Consider the following 21,076-nt stretch of genomic DNA (forward strand, 5'->3'; position numbering starts at 1 on the left):
CTGCCCCCTCCCCTTTCCGACTGGCCAGGACTTCATGGGGACTCATCTGCTCTTTGTCTCTAGATCTGCTTCTTAAGCAAAAAGGTAAGAAAGGTTTTATTACTTAGTTACCATAGAAAGCATTCTTTCTGGTCGTATCAGAGCTTGGTATGGTTCCTGCTCTACCCAAGACCACAAGAAACTACAAAACGCCGTGAATGTAGCCCAATCCATCATGCAAGCCAGTCTCCCATCCACTAAACTCAGTCTACACCTCCCGCTGCCTTGGCAAAGCAGCCAGCATAATTAAGGACCCCATGCACCCCGGACATTCTCTCTTCCACCTTCTTCCATCGGGAAAAAGATACAAAAGTCACGGACCAACTGACTCAAGAACAGCTTCTTCCCTGCTGCCGTCAGACTTTTGAATGGACCTGCCTTGCATTAAGTTGATCTTTCTCAGCACCCCAGCTATGACTGTAACACTACATTCTGCTCTCTCTCGTTTCCTTCTCTATGAATGATATGCTTTGTTTGGATAGCGTGCAAGAAACAATACTTTTCACTGTATGTTAATACATGTGACAATAATAAATCAAATCAAATCAAATCAAATCCTGCTTATTGACACTTTTTAATGGTCATTTTTATTAACTACTCATTTTAAAAAATGACTTAAAGTGATTAATTTATTGTTTTGACTTGGAGTTTGATGCTCAGCAAGTTGCTTATGTTTTCCTCATTCCATTATCTTTTTTTTTGAGATTCATGTTTAATGTTGTGACAAACCAGATCTCAGGCAGTTGTTGCTGGGAGGCTCACAAAGTGATTGATTTTTGGAGAGCTGACAAAGAAGGTTACTCTTGCTCCAATGGAGAAAGGGAAGCATTGGAAATCCTCTGCATACCTATGCAGAGGGGAACAGGAGTCAGTTGTGCAGATCATGCACCTGTTTCTCTCTCCACACATGCTGCCTGGCCTGTTGAATATTTCCAGCACTTTTTGTTTTATGATTTCCAGCGTCTGCGGCACTTTGCTCTCCTATTACATGCTCGGTGTTGGGCACTTGTAAGTATCCATTTAAAATGATTAAATATTTATCATTCGATGCAAAGTGTAAGTTTCCAGTTAACAAAGCCCACTGGTGTGGATAGAAATAGCAGTTGATTGCAATCGAATAGGTTGGTTCGTACTAATTAACTGGAAAGTTTTGCCATTTTTGTTGGTGCTAGATATTGTGAAGCTCTGGGTTCAAAGAAGCAGGGCTGGTTCAATAATATGGATGACCAAGTTGTGTGCAATAGTCTGACAAAGCTGTGTTTGTAAAATGTATCAGACTGTGATCTGAGCTTTGGGTGGATTGTATAAATAGAGGCACAAAGTACAAAAGCCAAGAATTTGACTCCACCCAGGTAGTGGTTCTAAATTCTGGGCATTCGAATGCTGTAAGGGGGAGGATTGAAGGAGGAGGGAAGAAGGCAAGGGCAGGGCGGATGTAGTAAGCAGCTGGTAACCAGAGAAGCAATAGAACCTCAGATTTCTCTCCATGCCCCTAAGCATGTTTTCCTGGTGCGTTAATGGCATCTTGGTGTACAGAAAATCCACCTAAGTGATTGTGCAATATTTATATGTAGATGAAAGTCTTCAACACAGCAGCTATGCTTATAGTGCTCTTGATAAATTGGATTTGACCTTTTCTGATCATTTATCCCTCTCAACAGTGGAACTCTCTGTCTGTGCCTGAGAAGGTAAGAGCTGAAACTGCGTTAGGGGAGGCAGTAGTGTAGTGGTATTAGCACTGGGCTAGTATTCCCGAGACCTAGGGTAATGCCCTCGGGATCCAGTTTTGAATCTCGCCGGGGCAGATGGTGAAATGTGAATTCAATAAAAATCTGGAATTTAAAAAAAAGTCTAATGCATACAGAGATTGTCATAAAAACCCATCTGGTTCACTCATGCCCTAATGCGAAGGAAATCTGCTAACCTTACCTGGTTTGGTCTACATGTGAATCCAGACACACAGCAATATGGTTAACCCTTAAAAATGCCCTCTGAAATGGCCCTAACAAGTCACTCAATTCAAGGGTAATTTGAGATGGGTCGGTTAGCTCCATTTCCTGGATGGCTGCTTTGTGATGTGGAGTGACACCAACAGTGTGGGTTCAATTCCCACACCGGCTGAGCCTTTTTAAGTTTATTTATAAGTGTCACAAGTAGGCTTACATTAACACTGCAACGAAGTTACTGTGAAAATCCGCTCGGCACCACACTTCAGCATCTTTTCAGGGACATTGAGGGAGAATTTAGCATGGCCAATGCACCAAACTAACACGTCTTTCAGACTGTGTGAGGAAACCGGAGCAGCCAAAGTAAACCCACGCAGACACGGGGAGAACATGCAGACTCCGCACAGACAGTGACAAAGCCGAGAATTGAACCTGGGTCCCTGGTGCTGTGAGGCAACGTTGCTAACCACTGTGCCACTATGCCACCCCTCAGGTTACTCATAAAAGCCTCGCATTCGCAACCTTGCCCCTCACCTGAGGTGTGGTGATCCTCAGGCTAAAGTCACCACCAGTCAACTCTCCACCTCAAAGGATAGAGCAGCCTATGGTCATCTGAGTCTATGGTGACATTACCTTTAATTAGGGATGGACAATTAATGCTGGCCCAGCCAGTGATGCCCACATCCCATAAATGAATTTTTTTAAAAAATCCTTCACCAACCCAGGTTGCTAGTTGTGATGCATTTCACAAAGGGTTAGGTTGATTGGCCATGCTAAAATTGCCCCTTAGTGTCCGGAGATGCATAGGTTAGAGGGATTAGTGGGTAGAATATGTAGGGATATGGGGGTAGGGCCTGGGTGGGATTGTGGTCGGTGCAGACTCGATGGGCTGAATGGCCTCTTTCTGTACTGTAGGGTTTCTATGATTTCTATGAAACCTTGACCGAGAGCATTGGCCTCAGTATAATGATTTACTAAAGGAAGATCTAGCCTGGGCAACACAGTGGTTAGCACTGCTGCCTCACAGTGCCAGGGATCCAGGTTCAATTCCAGACTCGGGTGACTGTGTGGAGTCTCCATGTTGTTCCTGTGTCTGCGTGGGTTTCCTCTGGGTGCTCTTGTTTCCTCCCATAGTCCAAAGATCTGCAAGTTAGATTGATTGGCCATGCTAAAATTGACCCTTCGTGTCCCAAGATGTGTAGGTTAGGGGAATTAGCAGGGTAAATACGTGGGGTTACAGGGATAGGAGCTGGGTGGGTTTGTCATTGGTGCAGGCTTGATGGGCCGAATGGCCTCCTTTTGCACTGTAGTGATTCTATGATTCTGTTTGCACTAGGAGGGAAACATGTGTATCAGCCTTCATTTTCAATACAGCCCCCAGCTATTCCTGTCCTTGCTTGAGTGGGAAATTATGCATGAATGCTGAATGCTGACAAAGAAAGCAGCCTGGATTTTGTCGTGGCGATGACAGTGAAGCTGCCAAATGTTTACAGCTCTTAATACCACTGAAACAGTTAACAAGTTTGCATTTTTGACAGAAATACGGAAGTTTTTTGTACATTTGTTCAGGCTCGTTCACAGGTTGCACAGTAAAGGTTACCACAGACCAAAATTTCCTCTGCAAAGTCTCAAACCGACAAGAACTTCTACTCAAAAACTTTAAGCATAGATGTAAAAACTCTGTTCAAGGCTAATGGGCTTTTCAGTTGCGTTCTAATCTTGCAATTATGGGTTGCAAGTTTTTTTAATTTTAAGTTTCTCTGTTAAAAAATAACTTCCTGGTTTTGCCATGTGGGTACTTATTAAGCTGATTGGTTGCGCACCAGCTTCATGCATGTCAACATCACTGCACAGCAAATAACCGGCACCAGGTTAACGTCACAGCCCGAGAAGGCAAAAACCAGTATTGTACGTCTTGCAACAGCTGAACAGCATCAGAGTGAAATAGGGGGGAGAAGATAAACTTATGAGACAGGGACAATAAAAGTCAGCGGTCAAGATGGAGAACAGAGTGGAGGAAGATGAACGGAATGAAGCAGCATGAAGTAATTGAGGTGAGCAACATTCAAAGTGAAGTGAGCAAACGGAAAAGTTTAGAATGCGGGGAAACAGGAAATAACTTCTGCAATTCGTGGGAGTTTCAGAAGGTAAAAATAAATATGAATGCTTTGATCTCCAAAGTTGACGCTCTAAGTTTGATTCAACTGTATTTGGCTTTTCTTTAATTGAAGGATTATCCTTCACTTTACCCAGCACCAAGTCTAATTTTTTCGTGGCCCCTTCACAGCGATGGTTTCTACCTTTGCTCAGTGCATTTCTCCTTCCTGACTCATGTGGGCTCAGTCTTTTATTACCACGATTTCAGTTGACACACCTTTGAGTTGTTTCACCAGAGTTCAGAATGTGTTAGCAGGATACAACCTCTTGGCAGACATCTTACCCGTGTGCTGTGAGCGACAATCTAGGGGGCAGAATTCTCCCCGAAAAATTCTAAGTGTTAAATTCGCTGGAAAACTGGAGTAATTCACTATGTTTTTTTCTCAGTGCGTGTTCAGACTTGAATCTCCCACACTTTGTGCACTGCAGAGGCCACTGGCGTGAATATCATTAGCTTTCAGAGGGCGGGGCCTATTCCCACTTGTGAGGCTGAAGTCAGCAGGCCTCTGCACATGTGCAGTGGCCCCAAACTGTCAGCCCCCCTTCTTCCGGCCAGCCCGGGACCCCTGCAGTGCTGCCCCTCCCAAACCTCTCCCCCCTCCCCCCCACACCCTCCCACGGCCCGATCGCGGTCCCCCCCCCCCGATCATACCTGAGCCACCCCCCCCCCCACCCCCGTCCTGTGCCCAGATTTCCGCCCACCCCCCACCCCCAGCAGAACCCCCCCCCCAAAACCCTCAGCAGACCACCCCACCCCCCTCCCCCGCCGCCAGATCCCCCACCCCCTCCTCCACATACCCCCCACTCACCCAGGAGACCTCCCTCACCCCCTCGGTACACCCACAGCAGCCCTTCCCGATTGCTGATCTCCCTCCTGCCCCCATTGATCCCAATGCAGAGTGGCAGTGGGACCCCCCTCCCCCCACCCCCACCGATATCCCTCTAGGCCCTGGCCCCCATATGTCTGCCCTGGTGGGCAGTGCCAAAGTGTCCCCTGTGCATGGGCACTTTGCCCCCGGGCAGTGCTGTGGGCACAAACTGGCATTGTCAGGGTGCCCATGCCCAGGGGGCACACCCACAACCGGCTGACTCTGGGGAGCCCCGATTGCCCTCCTTTCACTCCAGCGGGGTCAGGCTGCTAGTTCCCCGGAAGTGGGGAGTTACTCTAAACCCCACTGGAGTGAAACACTCTGGGGTGGTGGGAGAGGTTAGCGGGCCCGGAGAATTCAGTCCTAACCCCGCCTCCCTGTCGATTTTCGGCACGGAGCTGACTGCGACGGAAATCCAGCGACGGGAGACACCAATGGGATGTGAATGCTCGCGGCAATCCTGCAAATCGCCCTCTGTTTGATTCTCCTGGCTCACTATGTTAATGTTTTAGTGCAGTGGGATGGGAGAATCGCCCCCAGAGTTTCTGCATTTCTCAGAGATTTATTTTTTCCTTAAATTAGTTATTAAAAAAAGTTTGTTCAGAATTTTTTCTCAGTCCAAATAGTAAATCGATATATTTCCCTATTTATAAAAATTACGACAGTAGACATTGTTTCCCAGGAAGGAGCTCCCTGACAATGAAGACATCCTGTTGTGGGAAAATTGCCACTTCGGAGTCAGACTTGCAGGTTTCAACAATACAGTTTTATTTAATGAAGCTTCGTGGAGAAAAGGCACTGGCACTCCTCAGTACATTAGGCAGCTACCTTCTCTCAATGCTACAATAGGAGTGGTTCATTTTTGTACTTTTCAGACAATGGATAGTCCGGACATTAGCCATTTAACACATCATTATAGCTGAGTAGGATCGATAGTTTAACACATTGTTACAGCCAGACATATACAGACATTGGCTTTTAACATCGCATTGTTTCATAGAATGGGTACATTTTCCCTATCAATGACTGAGTTTCGGTCTATACATACAGTAACTAATTTTCCTGCATTTATGTATTCCCGTTCCTGTTTGTGGCTAACCTCTTTATCAGTCCTTATTGTCCTAGATCTGTCCTTATCTTAAAAGTGCCTCAAGCCCTGGCTGGCTTCCTGCAGGATCTGATTCCTGCATGTTTAACTTTAAATAACTGTCTGTCCTGTATGTTTCAATTTCAAGTAGCTGGCTGCACTAAAAGTTAGTGCCTGTTTAATGTCTCTTTCCCAGGTGACTGTTTATGTGCCAGGCAACCATTTTATGTGTTATGTCCCCATCTTTATGTTTTTCCCCACTTCACTCCCCACTTTTGGTCAGGATTATGACTTTAATAATCCCTAGACCAACAATTATACATTCACATATATAAGTCAATCTTCTTCTTTCCTCCTTCGTTTCTTCCGATGTCTTCGGGGATCACCATCATGGGTTCTTCCTCGATGGATACACCGGCTCCTGGCACAATTCTTGCTGTTGGACTTTAACCTGGTGTTGTTAAACTTCTTACTGTGTTTACCCCAGTCCAACGCCGGCATCTCCACATCACAATTCTTGTCACCATAATCTTGCAGCAGACTTTTAGGCATCCAACAATTAGATGACAGACAATTACAATTGAAATTAGTATGACCAATCCATGTAATAAGTAAGATTCCCAGGACCCCCCTACTAGCCATTCCAGCCAGTTACTTCCTTTCTTCGGTCCCTGTCTGAAGCTATCAAGTTGTTCTCTGATGTTGTTGATGACCTGTGTAATGTTATAAGACTCGTCTGTGACATGGGTTAGGCATTTATTGCCTATAATTGTACACACTCCCCCTTGTTGTGCTAACTGATAGTCCACTGCATATCATGTCTGCTGTGCATATAACCTCAGTTCAGCCATTTCTTGGTTAACAGCCTCCAGTGCTTTTGAAGTGCTGTTTCCCAGGACTGTTAGTCCACAAACAATATGATTCCTATTTTTTGCACTAATCACTCCTGCTCCCCTCCCAGAGATAAGGCTCCAAGGAACCCATATCCCAGTGAGGATCCCATTGTGCCCGGGGTTCCCAATCAGCGCAGAATCCTTTGCTGATAGCCCGAGTTACTATTCTCCTCCGAATATGCCCCCTCTGAGGGCATGGAACAGTCAGTGGTTCTATTGTCCCTACTGCAAAACGGTTTGGGAGGTTTGGTGTTTCTGTCATGTAAGTACCATTGAAGAGGAACACATATCACTTCTTAGCCCAGTAACATTTAGTGTCTTGATTATGAGTTTGTTCATATTGCCAATTGTTCGGTTTACTTGACTCCCCGTTTGATCCCACCACCTGGTAAGTATCAAATGGGTATGTCCATTTGGCTGAGCTTACATGAGTTCCATTGCATTGTCCACAAATGAGCTGTCTTCCCGCGGTTATATTCAGACATTTCTGTTCATCACAAGTGCAAGTAAACTGTCCCTTATTAACCCGACAATGTTGACGGACACACTGCGTCTGTACGCAGGAATCATTCTTAGGGACCCAGGCATAGGCACATCCCCATCCCCATCCCTGCCCCGTAAAACAAAGCGGATAGCTTGCAGTATCTGGACAAGCTTTTCCTCCCACCTGTTGGAACCCCCTGCACAGGGGTTTACAAGTCCCACACATCTCCCCTGTATACCTCTTTTATATTTGCCAATTTGTCCCTTACAGGGTGCATCTGATGTATCTACTGTATATAAGTCATGAGGGGTCCACCCAGGGGTGGCTACAAATAGGGCTTCTACCGATTGTGCTAATGGGTAACATACAGTTCAATTCCCGTGTAAATGTATGTGGGCTTTGTAAAACAAGTTATCCTCACAAGTTATCCAGTTAAATTTACAGTTGCGACAACACAAAGTAGTACAGTTACATACGCGAGTACGTACATATTCGCAATGATCAAATATCAAACCTAACACTATAATTTATATAATCTTTACAAGTTATATTATCTATTAACCCGCCCGCGCCAGTTGTTCTTGCTTGCAGTCTTTGCCTGTGTTGAGGAAAGCAGTTCTGTTAGTTCATTAATTCACTTACTCATTTGTTCCCTTGTGTAATTTTAGCTGTGTCCAATGTTTCCATACACCTTTCCCTCTTATGTCGATATAGGCACAGGTGTCTCCACTAATTATAACTTCATATGGCCCATTCCATTTTGGTGCAAACCCTGGTTTGTCAGGTAGTGCTTTCACTAGGACACGACTTCCCGCTGTTGGGACGTCAGGGAGCATTTCAAGCTCTCTCTCTGCGTCTTTTATTTCCTGATTGTCTTTTACCAATTTGCGCAACCCTTTGAGTTGGGTGCTTAGTTCCAAAACATATCTTCTGATTTTATCTTTTAGTGGATCTACATCGGTCCCACCTGTTATGATGCTTTCTGGTAATTGCATCGCTCGTCCTGTCATTAGTTCATCAGGGGTTAATCCGGTTGTCCGGTTTGTGGTAGCTCTTAATCTCATTAGTATAGTGGGCAATACCTCTGTCCACATTTTCCCCGATGTTTGTATGGCTTTACCTAGTGCGTTTTTAGAAACATAGCAACATAGAAAAGCTACAGCACAATACAGGCCCTTCAGCCCACAAAGTTGTGCCGAACATGTCCCTACCTTAGCGATTACTAGGCTTACCTATAACCCTCTATCTTACTAAGTTCCATGTACTTATCTAAAAGTCTCTTAAAAGACCCTATCGAATCCGCCTCCACCACCGTTGCTGGCAGCCCATTCCACGCACCCACCACCCTCTGAGTGAAAAACTTACCCCTGACATCTCCTCTGTACCTACTCCCCAGCACCTTAACGGTTGCAAAACTAGAATAGGGAAACTTACAAGTCACCTCGAAACTAATAAGTGGGCCACAGTCACCACCAGAAATTGGGAATTAGAGACAGGAGGGTTCGGAGCCATCTGTGCTTCCGTCTCCGGAGTATGGGCTAAAACAAAGTTAGATACCAGTTTTCCGACCGTCCTGTCTTGGCCAGATTAATCCTCCCTTTCCACTGTCTATCAGAATCTCATATTCTTTCATCAGATCATTTCCCATTATTGCACCCTCGTTATTTTTGCACGCATAAAACCTCATTGGTATATACAGATTATTTATCTCTACTAACGTGGTCTCGCTCAGGTAGGCGGGTGTTTTGTTCCCTCCTACCCCGGTCAGGTAAATCATTTTATTTGTAGTGGGTAAGGTTAGGTCGGTGACAGATATGGATGCTCCTGTGTCCACTAGCATCTCACATTGCCTGCCCCCTACTAGTGCTGACACGTAAATCCTTCCCTCCTTCTTACCCTTGTGAATGGGGGCTGCAGACCGTCAATCTTGCTGATCCCAGAGGTCCTGTGGTTCCTCCGGTTCTGCTGTGGTCGTGGATCGTGTCGGGGGTCTCCCATGCTTATTCCAACACATTGCTTCTGTGTGTCCATATTTATTACAGTGGCTGCAATGTTTCCCACTGTTCCCAAATCTGTTCCCTTTCCGTGGAGTCCCGCAATCCCTCGCAAAGTGTCCTTGCCGTCTACAATTGTGGCAAGTCAGTTTAGACTTTGTTCCATTCCCGTTACTGTAGGCTGCTACTCTTTGTAGCCTTGTTCTTGCCTGGGATTTCTCTTCTCTCAGTACGCCGCTAGCCCACTCTACCAACTTGGGACATAATCACTCCCATTTTTAGGATGACCTGGTGAGCGCTAGAGAGTCCATCCTTAAAAGCCTGGATGAACGCTCGATCCCCTCAACCTGGGTTCCCTTGTCCTGAGCACTCTTGATATACCTGGCACAAGGGTTCCCCATATTCAGAAGCTCCTTCCCCTTTTAACTGTTTGGTTGTGGTAATTCTGCTCCAGTTAGTGGGAGCATTCCCAAATACCCTCTGAATCTCTGCTTTAAACTGGGTGAAGGGTGCCTGTTGGGCATCTATCTCTGATTTTAGGGCGACTGCATGTGTCCACCGTCCCCCACTATAATCCTGTGCTGGAGGAGCGGCAGGTCCACCTGCTGCCTGCCTCCACATATCCGCAGGACAGGCTGCCCTGACCAGCAGGTGTACGTCTCTCAGGTGTAATAGGTGTCTGATTCTTCCCAGAATTTGGTGTTTGCGCTTCTAGGTTGTAATTTACTCAGGGAGGCCATTATTTGCTGTCTCCCACCTGGGGTGAAGGGTTTATAATTTGCCTTTGGCTGCACATCTGTTCCCTCTCAGGTTACTGGTGCTAAGTTGTGTTCTAGCGCTTCCCACTCCTCTGGAGGAGCGGTTGGTCCCCGTTGTGTGGACTCATAAGGTGGTAGAGGAACAGTTTCCCCTCTCAATTGCTTTTCTTCTAATACCTGGTTTTGTTTCTCCAGTTCCCTCACTCGGGATTCTAATTCTCTAATCCTTTCTTTATCTTCACTCCACTTTTTAGTAGAGGCGACTACTTGCTCAATTAGACCAGCTAACTGATGTATTAACAATACTCCTATCTTCTTTGTCTTGTTTCTCTTTTCTTTATCTATCCACTTTCTCTGCTGCTCTAAGGTCTGAGAAGTATCCCAGCCATCCTTTTGCATCCTCTTTATTAATGCTTCCCTGTCTGTCATGTACACTTCAATGAGAGAACCTGCAGATCCTCCCTTTACTTCATTATCTGCCATTTCGCAGACTTCACTACCCCCGGTCACTATTACTACTCTAGCACCGTGTTTCACTACCGTCTCAGGGTTTCAATTTATACTCACGGCTTCCACTATTACCACCTCGGCAATGTGCTTCTCCACCAGAGTCCGGCTCTGGGTCAGAGTTGATCAGCCCCTTTTCCGCCCCGCTTTTACAACATTGACAGTCCAGACCCAACTTTACAAACTTTCATGCAATCAGATGGCAACTCTGCATTTGTTCGCCACGACAGAGTTTGATGTTAACCGACCTCTGCCACTTGTGCTTCACAATCCTAAGTGCCCTTGGTGTCTCTTTGCCCACTTCAATTCCTGACCATCGCATGGGGGATTTCCCCTCTTAACAACCGGTCTAAGGCTGGGTTTTTGAGACAGGCACTATCTTGTCCTCTTGTCGGTCAGCACAAGCAACAGTTACTTATCATTATCAGCAGTTAGTACTTATCACTATATCATATACAACAATACTTATTTCTAAAAATACCCCTTAAGTTTAACCCCTTTCAAACTGTATTCTTGACCCTGTCTGACTCCCACAGATTCAATGATCTCTACCCCGGCTTTCCGATCGTGGCCAATCGATCGGAACTTTACCAGCTTACCAGCAATAGGATCCTAGCTGACTACACCAATTGTTGTGGGAAAATTGCCACTTCGGAGTCAGACTTGGAGGTTTCAACAATACAGTTTTATTTAACGAAGCTTGATGGAGAAAAGGCACTGGCACTCCTCAGTACAATAGGCAGCCACCTTCTCTCAATGATACAATAGGTTCATTTTTATACTTTTCAGACAATGGATTGTCCGGACATTAGCCATTTAACACATCGTTATAGGTGAGTAGGTTTAACAGTTTAACACATCATCACAGCCTGGCATATACAGACATTGGCTTTTAACATTGCATTGTTTCATAGAATGAATACATTTTCCCTATCAATGACTTAGTTCCGGTCTATACATACAGTAATTGATTTCCTGCATTATTCCCGTTCCCGTTTGTGGCTCACCTCTTTATCAGTCCTTACTGTCCTAAATCTGTCCTTATCTTAAAAGTGCCTCAAGCCCTGGCTGGCTTCCTGCAGGATCTGATTAACATAGAACATCGAACAGTACAGCACAGTACAGGCCCTTCGGCCTGTACTTCGGCCCATGATTCCTGCATGTTTAACTTTAAATAACTGTCTGTCCTGTATGTTTTAATTTCAAGTAGCTGTCTGCACTAAAAGTTAGTGCCTGTTTAATGTCTCTTTCCCAGGTGACTGTTTATGTGCCAGGCAACCATTTTATGTGTTATGTACCCACCTTCATGTTTTCCCCCACTTCACATCCCAAAACATGTGTAGGCCCAACTCTAAAACAATGGGACAATTTTAACACTCTTGCTGGATTATTGGGAACAGTTAGAATTGGTTGGGATTGTTTGAATGGGTTTGGGCATGATGTATTTGTGAGTCCCTGAATTGACTGCAATTTTAAATTACACATGACTCAGTTCTGGGATCAGTGATTGATTATTGTTACATGTGTTGGGATACAATGAAATGTATTGTTTCTTGTGCGCGATACAAACAAAGCATACCATTCATAGAGTACATGGGGAGGAGAGGAGAGGGTGCAGAATGTAGTGTTACCGTCAAAACTAGGGTGTGGAGAAAGATCAATTGAATATCAGGTAGGTCCATTCAAAAGTCTGATGGCAACAGGGGAGAAGCTGTTCTTGAGTTGGTCGGTATGTGATCTCAGACTTTTATATCTTTTTCCCCATGGAAGAAGGTGGAAGAGAGAATATCTGGGCTATGTGAGGCTCTTGATTACACTGGCTGCTTTTCCAAGGCAGCGGAAAGTGTGGACAGAGTCAATGGATGGGAGGCTGGTTTGTGTGATGGACTGGGCTACCTTCACAACACTTCGTAGTTTTTTGTGGTCTTGGTCAGGAGCCATACCAAGCTGCGATACATCCAGAAAGGATGCTTTCTATGGTGCATCTGCAAAAATTGGTGAGAGTTATAGTGGACATGCTGAATTTCCTTAACTTCCTGAGAAAGTAGAAGCATTGGTGGGCTTTCCTAACTGTCACGTGGTGTGGAGAGACCAGGACAGATTGTTGGTGATCTGAACACCTAGAAACATGAAGCTCTCAACCATTTCCACTTCATCCCCATTAATGTAGACAAGGGCATGCCCTCCGCTACCTTTCCTGAAGTCAATTACTATCTCCTTCATTATACTGACATTGAAGGAGAGACTATTGTCATCACACCATTTCACCAGGTCCTCTATCCCTTTCTTGTACTCCGCCTCATCATTGTTTGAGATCGCACGCACTACGGTGGTGTCATCAGCAAACTGTGGGAGGACTGTGGGAGGAAACCAGAACACATGAAGGAAACCCATGCAGACATGAGGAGAATGTACAAACGCCACACAGGCAGTCACCCAAGACTGGAATTGAACCCAGGTCCCTGGTATTGTGAAGCAGCAATGCTAACCACTGTGCCATTGTGCCACCCTAACCTGCTGCCACACATTTCAAGATGATGTTGTCCAAGGTCCAGAGCTGATCCAGGGGGGTGTACAAAGCCCCTTGCATTAGTAGGTGTCAGCTATTCTGCAGCCATTGGGGTCGCAACAGGTCAGGAAAGGCCACCTGAAAGACTGGCGCAAGGGTGATGGATCTCTTTTTTTGTGTCAGTTTTCTACGTTGTCGTGTTAAGTTTTTTGTTATTGTTTTATTGAGTGGTGTAGGCTAAAAGGACATGGTCATAGGGAGTCTGATATGAATGTACTGTAATAGAATGGTGAATCCATGTTGGGAGTGAGAATGTACCTTTTAGCTAAGCAAGGTGCTCCCTCTTGTGCTGTATAGCAATGCACGTGGTGCAGATGGTCTCCCACACCTTTTTCTCTTACTCCCAAAATAGCCTGAAAATCCGAGGAGGTAGTGATTAGACAAGGTTATACAGGATGTAACGTGCTCTCAAGCATGTACAGCAGAGAGCCCATCTCAGAATCTGTGTTGGGGGAACAAGATGGCTTCCTCTGTGGTTTTGCATGTGGCCTCATGATTTTTTTTTTACATGTGGGCATCTCTGTCTAGGCCAGCATTTGTTGTCCATCCCAAATTGCCCTACAGAAGGTAGTGGTGAGCAGCCTTCTTGGACCACTATGGTCCGTGTGGTGTAGGTGCATCCACAGTGCTGTTAGAAAGGGTGTTCCAAGATTTTGACTTGAAGGAATGGTGATATAATTCCAAGTCAGGATGGCGTGTGGCTTGGAGAGGAACTTGGAGAGATGATGGTGTTCCCATGCATTTGATGCCCTTGTCCTACGAGGTGGTAGAAGTTGTTGGTTTGGAAGATGCTGCCTAAGGAGCCTTTGTGAGCTTCTGCAATGCATCTTGTCCTGTACACCAGTGGTGAAGGGAGTGGGGAAGATGACGAATGGGGTGACCATTAGTGGGTTGTTTGGTCCAGGATGTTGTTGAGCTTCTTGAGTATTGTTGGAGCTACACTTATCTAGGCAAGTAGAGACTATTCCATCGCATTCCTGTCTTGTGCCTTGTAGATGGTGGACAGGCTTTCAGGAGTCAGGAGGTGAATTGCTTTCACCAGAATTCCCAGTTTCTGACCTGTTCTTGTAGCCACAGTATTTATATGGCTAGTCCAGTTCAATTTCTGGTCAATGGTAACGCTCAGACTGTTGTTAGTGGGAAATTCAGTGATGATAATGCCATTGAATGTCAAAGGGAGATGATTGGGTTCTGTCTTGTTGGAGATGGTCATTGCCTGGCACTTGACTGGTGTGAATGTTACCCACCACTTAACCCAAGACTGTCCAGGTCTTGTTCCGTATGGACGTGGACTGTTTCAGTATCTGAGGAGTTGTGAATGGTGCTGAACATTGTGCAACCATCAGTAAACACCCCAACTTCTGACCTTATGATGGAACGGGAAGTCATTGAAACAACTGAAGATGGTTGGGCGTAGGACTAAGGAACTCCTATAGCAATGTCCCGGAACTGAGATCATTGACCTCCAACAATCACAAACCTTCCTTTGTGCCAAGTAACCAGTGGAGTGTTTTCCTCCTACTTCCCATTGACTCCAGTTTTGCCAGGGCTCCTTGATGTCTCACTCGGCCGATTGCTGCCTTGATATCAATGATTCTCATTCCCACTTCACTTCTTGAGTTCAGCTCTTTTTTCCGTGTTTTTTCTATGGACCAAGGCTGTAATGAAGTAAGGGCTGAGTGGCCTTGGCGGAACCCAAACTGAGCATCAGTGACTTGATAGGACAGTCGCTTCAGTCCATGTGTGGACAAAAGCCCTGCCTGCTGCCAATCAATGCTCAGTTGACTGTAAAATGGCAGCCGGCCTGTCAGGATTGGCGAGGATCCAAATCTCAAATCACCGAGCACTCGCCATCTTTAAAATTCAGGTCCATGTCTATGGCTATTTCTGGCTGTTGTTTGTCTAAGCTGTGGGACAACTCTCCTAATTTTAGCACAAGACCCAGATGTTAGTAAGGAGGGCGTTGCAGGGTCAACAGAGTTGACTTGCTGTTGTTGTCTCCGATGTCTAAGTCAATGCTTGATGATCTGTATGTTTTCATTCCTCTTTTGTAGACTTTGTAGCTGTTTGACACTCATTGAATGGTTTGCTTGGCCATTTCCGAGGGCATCTATGAGTCAACACATTTTTGCTGTGGACCTTGATTCGCGTGCCAGATCAGGTAAGGGTTCCCTAAAGGACACCAGTGAATCAGATAGGTTTTTACAACAATCGATAATGGTTTCATGATCACTATTAATAAGATAACAGCTGACGGGATTCAAACCTGTATTCCTGGAGTATTAGCCTGGCCCTCTGGATTAGTAACCTGGAGACATTAAAGCTGTACAACCGTCTTTCCCAATGGTTCTTATTGAAGACCCTCTGTCCTCACATCGGATGGCACAAGGGAGTCATGAACCCTGGTGGTGAGGATACACCTGTTAGTGAGCAGCCGTCTGTTGCTGTGGCTGGAATCCTTAAGGTGGTGGCTATTGCAGACTGTTGCAAGACAAAAGCATCGTGAGTGCTGTCAGCATAGCGGGCATTATCTAAGATGCATTTCTTGGTTTGGTCACTCATCAACTGCACATCAACAGAGTGGGTAGCTCTTGCCATGGCAGTATCAGTCCTGTTAACATGACAAGACCTTCAAAGGCACATATGTGCACTATCAGGAAACCCAGTATTAGAACATAGAACATTGAACAGTACCGCCCAGGAACTGGCCCTTTGGCCCATGATGTTGTGCCGAACATGGTGCAAAATTAAACTAGTCCCTTCTGTCTGCCCTTGGTCCATATCCCTCCATTCCTTGCATATTCATGTACTTATCTAAAAGTCCCTTAAATGTCCCTATCGCATTTGCCTGCACCACCAACCCTGGCAGCACATTCCAGACACCTACCACTCGCTGTGTAAAACACTTGCCCCTCACATCTCCTTTGAGGTGGCACAGTAGTTAGCACTGCTGCCTCACAGCGCCAGGGACTTGGGTTCGATTCCCGGCTTGGGTCACTGTCTGTGTGGAGTTTGCACATTCTCCTCGTGTCTGCGTGGGTTTCCTCCGGGTGCTCCGGTTTCCTCCCACAGTCCAAAGATGTGCGGGTTAGGTTGATTGGCCATGCTAAAAAATTGCCCCTTGGTGTCCTGAGATGCGTAGGTTAGAGGGATTAGCGGGTAAATATGTAGGGAGAAGGGGGTAGGGCCTGGGTGGGATTGTGGTCAGTGCAGACTCGATGGGCCAAATGGCCTCTTTCTGCACTGTAGGGTTTCTATGATTTTATAATTTCTCAAGAGTAGCTTTGCAAAAATAAATAATACAGCAGCAAATTTTGAAGATTTGTTCCACCCTTGTTTTTATAACAATGAGCAATTTCTGGACTTTCAGCAACCCGACCTGAATTGAGGAAATCAATCACAACGTGAAGGATCTGCGGAGATGATTCATTTTAACACAGCTTATGTTTGGCCGAGCAAGAGAAAGCTGCTGTTGTTTTTAATATTGTGCTCTGCAGTAACATTAATTGTCGTAATGTATGAAGGTATCACGCTAGCCAATTTTATTTATTTGTTTAAAAATGTACCCACGGAATTGCGATGTAAAGCACTGAAAGGCCTTGAAAGGGCGAACACTTCCATAAAAGGGTTTTGCACATTTAAATCTGATGGGCGACTTGGCAACCAGATGGGGGAGTATGCAACATTGTACGCATTGGCAAAATTGAATGGGTACCAGGCGTACATTTTGCCTGCCATGGCCAATTACCTGTCCCCAATTTTCAATATTACCCTTCCGGTCCTCCATAGAAGTATGAGATATAAAATATATTGGAAAGAATATCATCTCAATGACTGGATGGAGGATCAGTACCACAATATTCCAGAGCACTGTGTTATGTTGACAGGATACCCGTGTTCCTGGACCTTTTATCATCACATCCGAGAAGAAATTCTCCGTGAGTTCACCTTTCATGACTTCATCAAAGACCAGGCCAATGCATTCCTGAGACGCATTGGAGGGGAGCGAAAGAATGTGACATATGTCGGTGTGCATGTTCGAAGGGGAGATTACATGCAAATCATGCCAGATGTGTGGAAAGGAGTCATAGCTGATAAGGAATATTTAGACACTGCAATGGCTTACTTCCGAAATAAATACAAAAACGTCATCTTTGCAGTGACGAGTAACGGGATGGATTGGAGTAAACAGAACATCGATAATTCCAAAGGAGATGTTTTCTTTTCAGATGATCCAAAGCAATCCAGTCCGGCTAATGACATTGCTATCCTTGCTCATTGTAACCACACTATAATGACAGTAGGGACATTTGGTTTTTGGGCTGGTTACCTGGCAGGTGGGGAGACAATTTACCTCGCAAACTTCACTCTGCCAGAATCACCATTTCTAAAGTTATTTAAGTACGAAGCGGCTTTCTTACCTCAGTGGATTGGAATTCCTGCTGATCTCTCACCTCTTCTGTCTTAAAGAGGTTCCAATTAGCCCGATACATTCCCTAATATTTTCAAAGCTCCTGTATTCTATATTGTTTATGCTTAAAACTTTTTTAAATCTCAGAAACACCAACCGAGCTTCTGGAGGATAACCTTGGTTAAGCTCAGAAACCAATGTCCAGAGTATCCACTGGAAGTTATATTATATGTTGCAGCGTTCGTTTTGTCAGTCACTGCGCATGTGTCATCAAAAAAATCGGTATGTTAAGGATGTTCTCTTCAAGGAAGAGGATGCAGCTTTAACTTAATTGTCTGTTTCATTTTATTTTTGCTATGTGTAAGAATGTGAGGCTGCCAACTCTAAAAACTCACCATCATTAGCAACAATATGTTCAGCGGGATTTTATGGCCTCACTTGACCCGAGACCAGAAAATCCCGCCGAGGTCAATGGGCCTTCCCACTGTCCGTCCCCTCCCGCTCCGATTCCCATGGCGGGTAGGATGGTGGAATCCCGGCAATTATCTCTGGAAAACAGATGGGAATCTCTGCCCTTCAAAAAAGCAAGAATGCTTTGGATGATACTTTATATTAATACAGAAGTAAAGTTCTGCAGATGCTAGAAGTCTGAAATAAAAATGGACAAAGGGGTGAATTTTCCCATTTCGCCTGCCGCGGGATTCGTAGCAGGCAAGGGGCGGACCATGTAAAGGTCCATTGACCTCGGGTGGGATTTTCCGGTTTTGGGATGAGCGCGACCAGAAAATCCCGCCCAATGTTGCTAAACAGGTTTTTTCCAGTAATTTCTCTTTTTGTACTATTTATTACACTTTCCTCTCGTGTCCTGGATTACCCGAAACCTACAGCTTGGCAATCATTCACTACTCAGAAAAATATTTCACCTACGTCACTTGGGTGGAGGATGAGCAGAGCAGTTTATTTGCCTATTGGAATGGTGGCCTTCAGATCTGTTAATGCAAAACGCCACGGTGGCACAGTGGTGAGCACTGCTGCCTCACAGCGCCAAGACCCAGGTTCAATTCTGGCCTCGGGTCACTGTCCATGTATAGTCTCCATGTTCTCCTCATGTCTGCGTGGGTTTCCTCCGAGTGCTCCGGTTTTCTCCCTCAGTCCAAAGATGTGCAGGTTAGGTTGATTGGCCATGCTAAATTGCCTGTTAGTGTCAGGGGGGCTAGCAGGGTAAATACATGGGGTTAAGGGGATAGGGCTTGGGTGTGATTGTGGTTGGTGCAGGCTCGATGGGCCAAATGGCCTCCTTCTGCACTGTAGGGATTCTATGATTCTATGAACACTGGCCTTAATATCTAGAAAACTTTTTAAATCTCAGAAACACCAATCAAGCTTCTGGAGGGTAACCTCGGTTAAGCTCAGAAACCAATGTCCAGAGTATCCACTGGAAGTTATATTATATATTACAGCATTTGTTTTGTCAGTCACTGTTTCGTCAAAAACATCTGTATGTTAAGGATGTTCTCTTCAAGGAAGAAGATGTGTAATTATGCAAAGGTTACACAATGCCCTAGTTAGACCACACTTGGAGCACTGTGGTTTTCTTCTGGGCACCACACATTATGAAGGACCTTGGAGGGAGTGCAGAGTAGATTCCTGGAATGCTACTTCGACTCTCAAGTGTTAAATTACAAGGAGAAACTGAACAAATGAAGATTGTATACCCTAGAATTTGGAAGATGCAGGGGTGATATAATTGATTTTCTGTCAAGATATTATGGGGAGATGACATGGTAAAGAGAGAATCTATTTGTGCTGCTTGCGGGACCATGAGGGGACATAACCTAAATTTTTGAACCAGGCTTTTTAGGAGTGAAGTTAGGAAACACTTTTCCATGTAAGGGGTGCAAGAGATTTGGAACTCTCTTCTGTACATGGCAGTTGGTCCAACATTGGCTTTTAATCTGCTTCCTGTTATCAAAGCTGTTGAGGGATATGAGGCAAAGTCAATTTCTTGGCATTGGTACATAGATCAGCCTTGATCTCATTGAAGAGTGGAGCAAGTGAGTGGGGCTAATTTGCCTACTCCTGTTTCTGCGGCCAGAATTTCAGGTAGTGGGGATTTCACCAAAGAGTCGGTGGTAAACTTGTCATTTGAAAGTGATTTGTCATAGAGCTTTTTAAATATACATAAATATGTGGGCTTGACTAGATGATGACAACTGTACAAGTAAAACTCCCATCACATAAATACTGAAAAGAAAAGCTGAGATAGTGACCCACTGCTGTGTTTTAATGACAATATTTTTATTATAATTAGATTTGGCAGAAATCGCTCACATTTAGATGTCAACCTACTCCTTTGGCTTTTGCTTTTGCCAACTGCAGTTCAGTAATAAGATATTGTTCAATATCATAAGATATTGGACACAACTGCTGATCGTTTACCCGTGTTTATTTCCTGTTACTATAAATGAACAAACGTGTTATTTATATAATGTTCCATGAGAATTATTGAGTGTACCAACTGCAATGATTCAGGGTTGAATACAAAATTAGTTGTAATTGGATTTATGAATTATCAGTAATGTTTTAAATTAGTGGCACATGTTATGTGGAAATAATTTTCTTTAAAGAAATAAATTTCTGATTGACTATTAATGGATGTTAATCATTTTTATCAAGTATGTAACTATTGCTGTTGGGGTGCATGACACGGTCACAGTTCTTGATTGACTTGAGAAGAATTCCTCGCTGAATTCAGGAGGGTGTTGTCACAGCGATTATGAATAGTGACAGGCCTCAGTTTAACAGGAACATTGTGAAGGTTCTTTGGTGAAAAGGGCAACCTGGGAATCCATGTTACAATCCCCACATGTCGAAATAATTATCCTTCTCCAATTCTCTGACCAGCGGCCAATAGGAAAATATCGAGCTCTCGACATTGAAGAGGCTGTTTCTCTCCGTGTTATTTATCAGCCTGGCTCATGGATGAGTCATTGGGTGGGAGACAAAAAACCTGCAGAACTTGTTGCCAGACAAAAATCATCTCTTGTTTTCACATGCAAATCAACTGCTGAACAAATACTCAGTGCTTGATTTTAACTTCCACCATCTGGTTCGGAGTTAAGGGCTCGGTGGCAGTTAAAATCAGACGAATCAATTACCCACCCTGATTTTGCTGTCGATCATGCCAAAAATTCTAGAGGAGACAATATTTATACCAGTACACAGATGGAGAACACGAGCCAAAAGTGACAATAAATTGTAGGCCTTCATCTCAGAGTGACTGAAATACTGTTGTTGAACAGAGACTCAGAATTGCGAAACAACATTTTTCATTCTGAAAGGCCAAATCAAGGTTTGTGGAA

The 21,076-nt window shown here is 44.8% G+C and overlaps 1 protein-coding gene across 2 annotated transcripts; it reads left to right on the plus strand.

Moving 5' to 3' along the window:
• Nucleotides 1–3,892: 3,892 nt before the first annotated feature.
• Nucleotides 3,893–20,364, plus strand: LOC144500661 (galactoside alpha-(1,2)-fucosyltransferase 2-like). Of its 2 annotated transcripts, none has more exons than XM_078223957.1 (3): nt 3,893–4,039; nt 15,358–15,464; nt 16,674–20,364. In XM_078223957.1, the coding sequence occupies exon 3, from the start codon at nt 16,725–16,727 to the stop codon at nt 17,769–17,771; it is 1,047 nt and encodes a 348-aa protein (XP_078080083.1). In that variant the 5' UTR covers nt 3,893–4,039; nt 15,358–15,464; nt 16,674–16,724; the 3' UTR covers nt 17,772–20,364. The 2 variants fall into 2 exon arrangements, with proteins under 2 accessions (XP_078080083.1, XP_078080084.1); XM_078223958.1 differs by having other exon boundaries at nt 17,191–20,358.
• Nucleotides 20,365–21,076: the final 712 nt, after the last annotated feature.

This window comes from Mustelus asterias, chromosome 11, assembly GCF_964213995.1.
Source record: "Mustelus asterias chromosome 11, sMusAst1.hap1.1, whole genome shotgun sequence".
Taxonomy (NCBI): domain Eukaryota; kingdom Metazoa; phylum Chordata; class Chondrichthyes; order Carcharhiniformes; family Triakidae; genus Mustelus; species Mustelus asterias.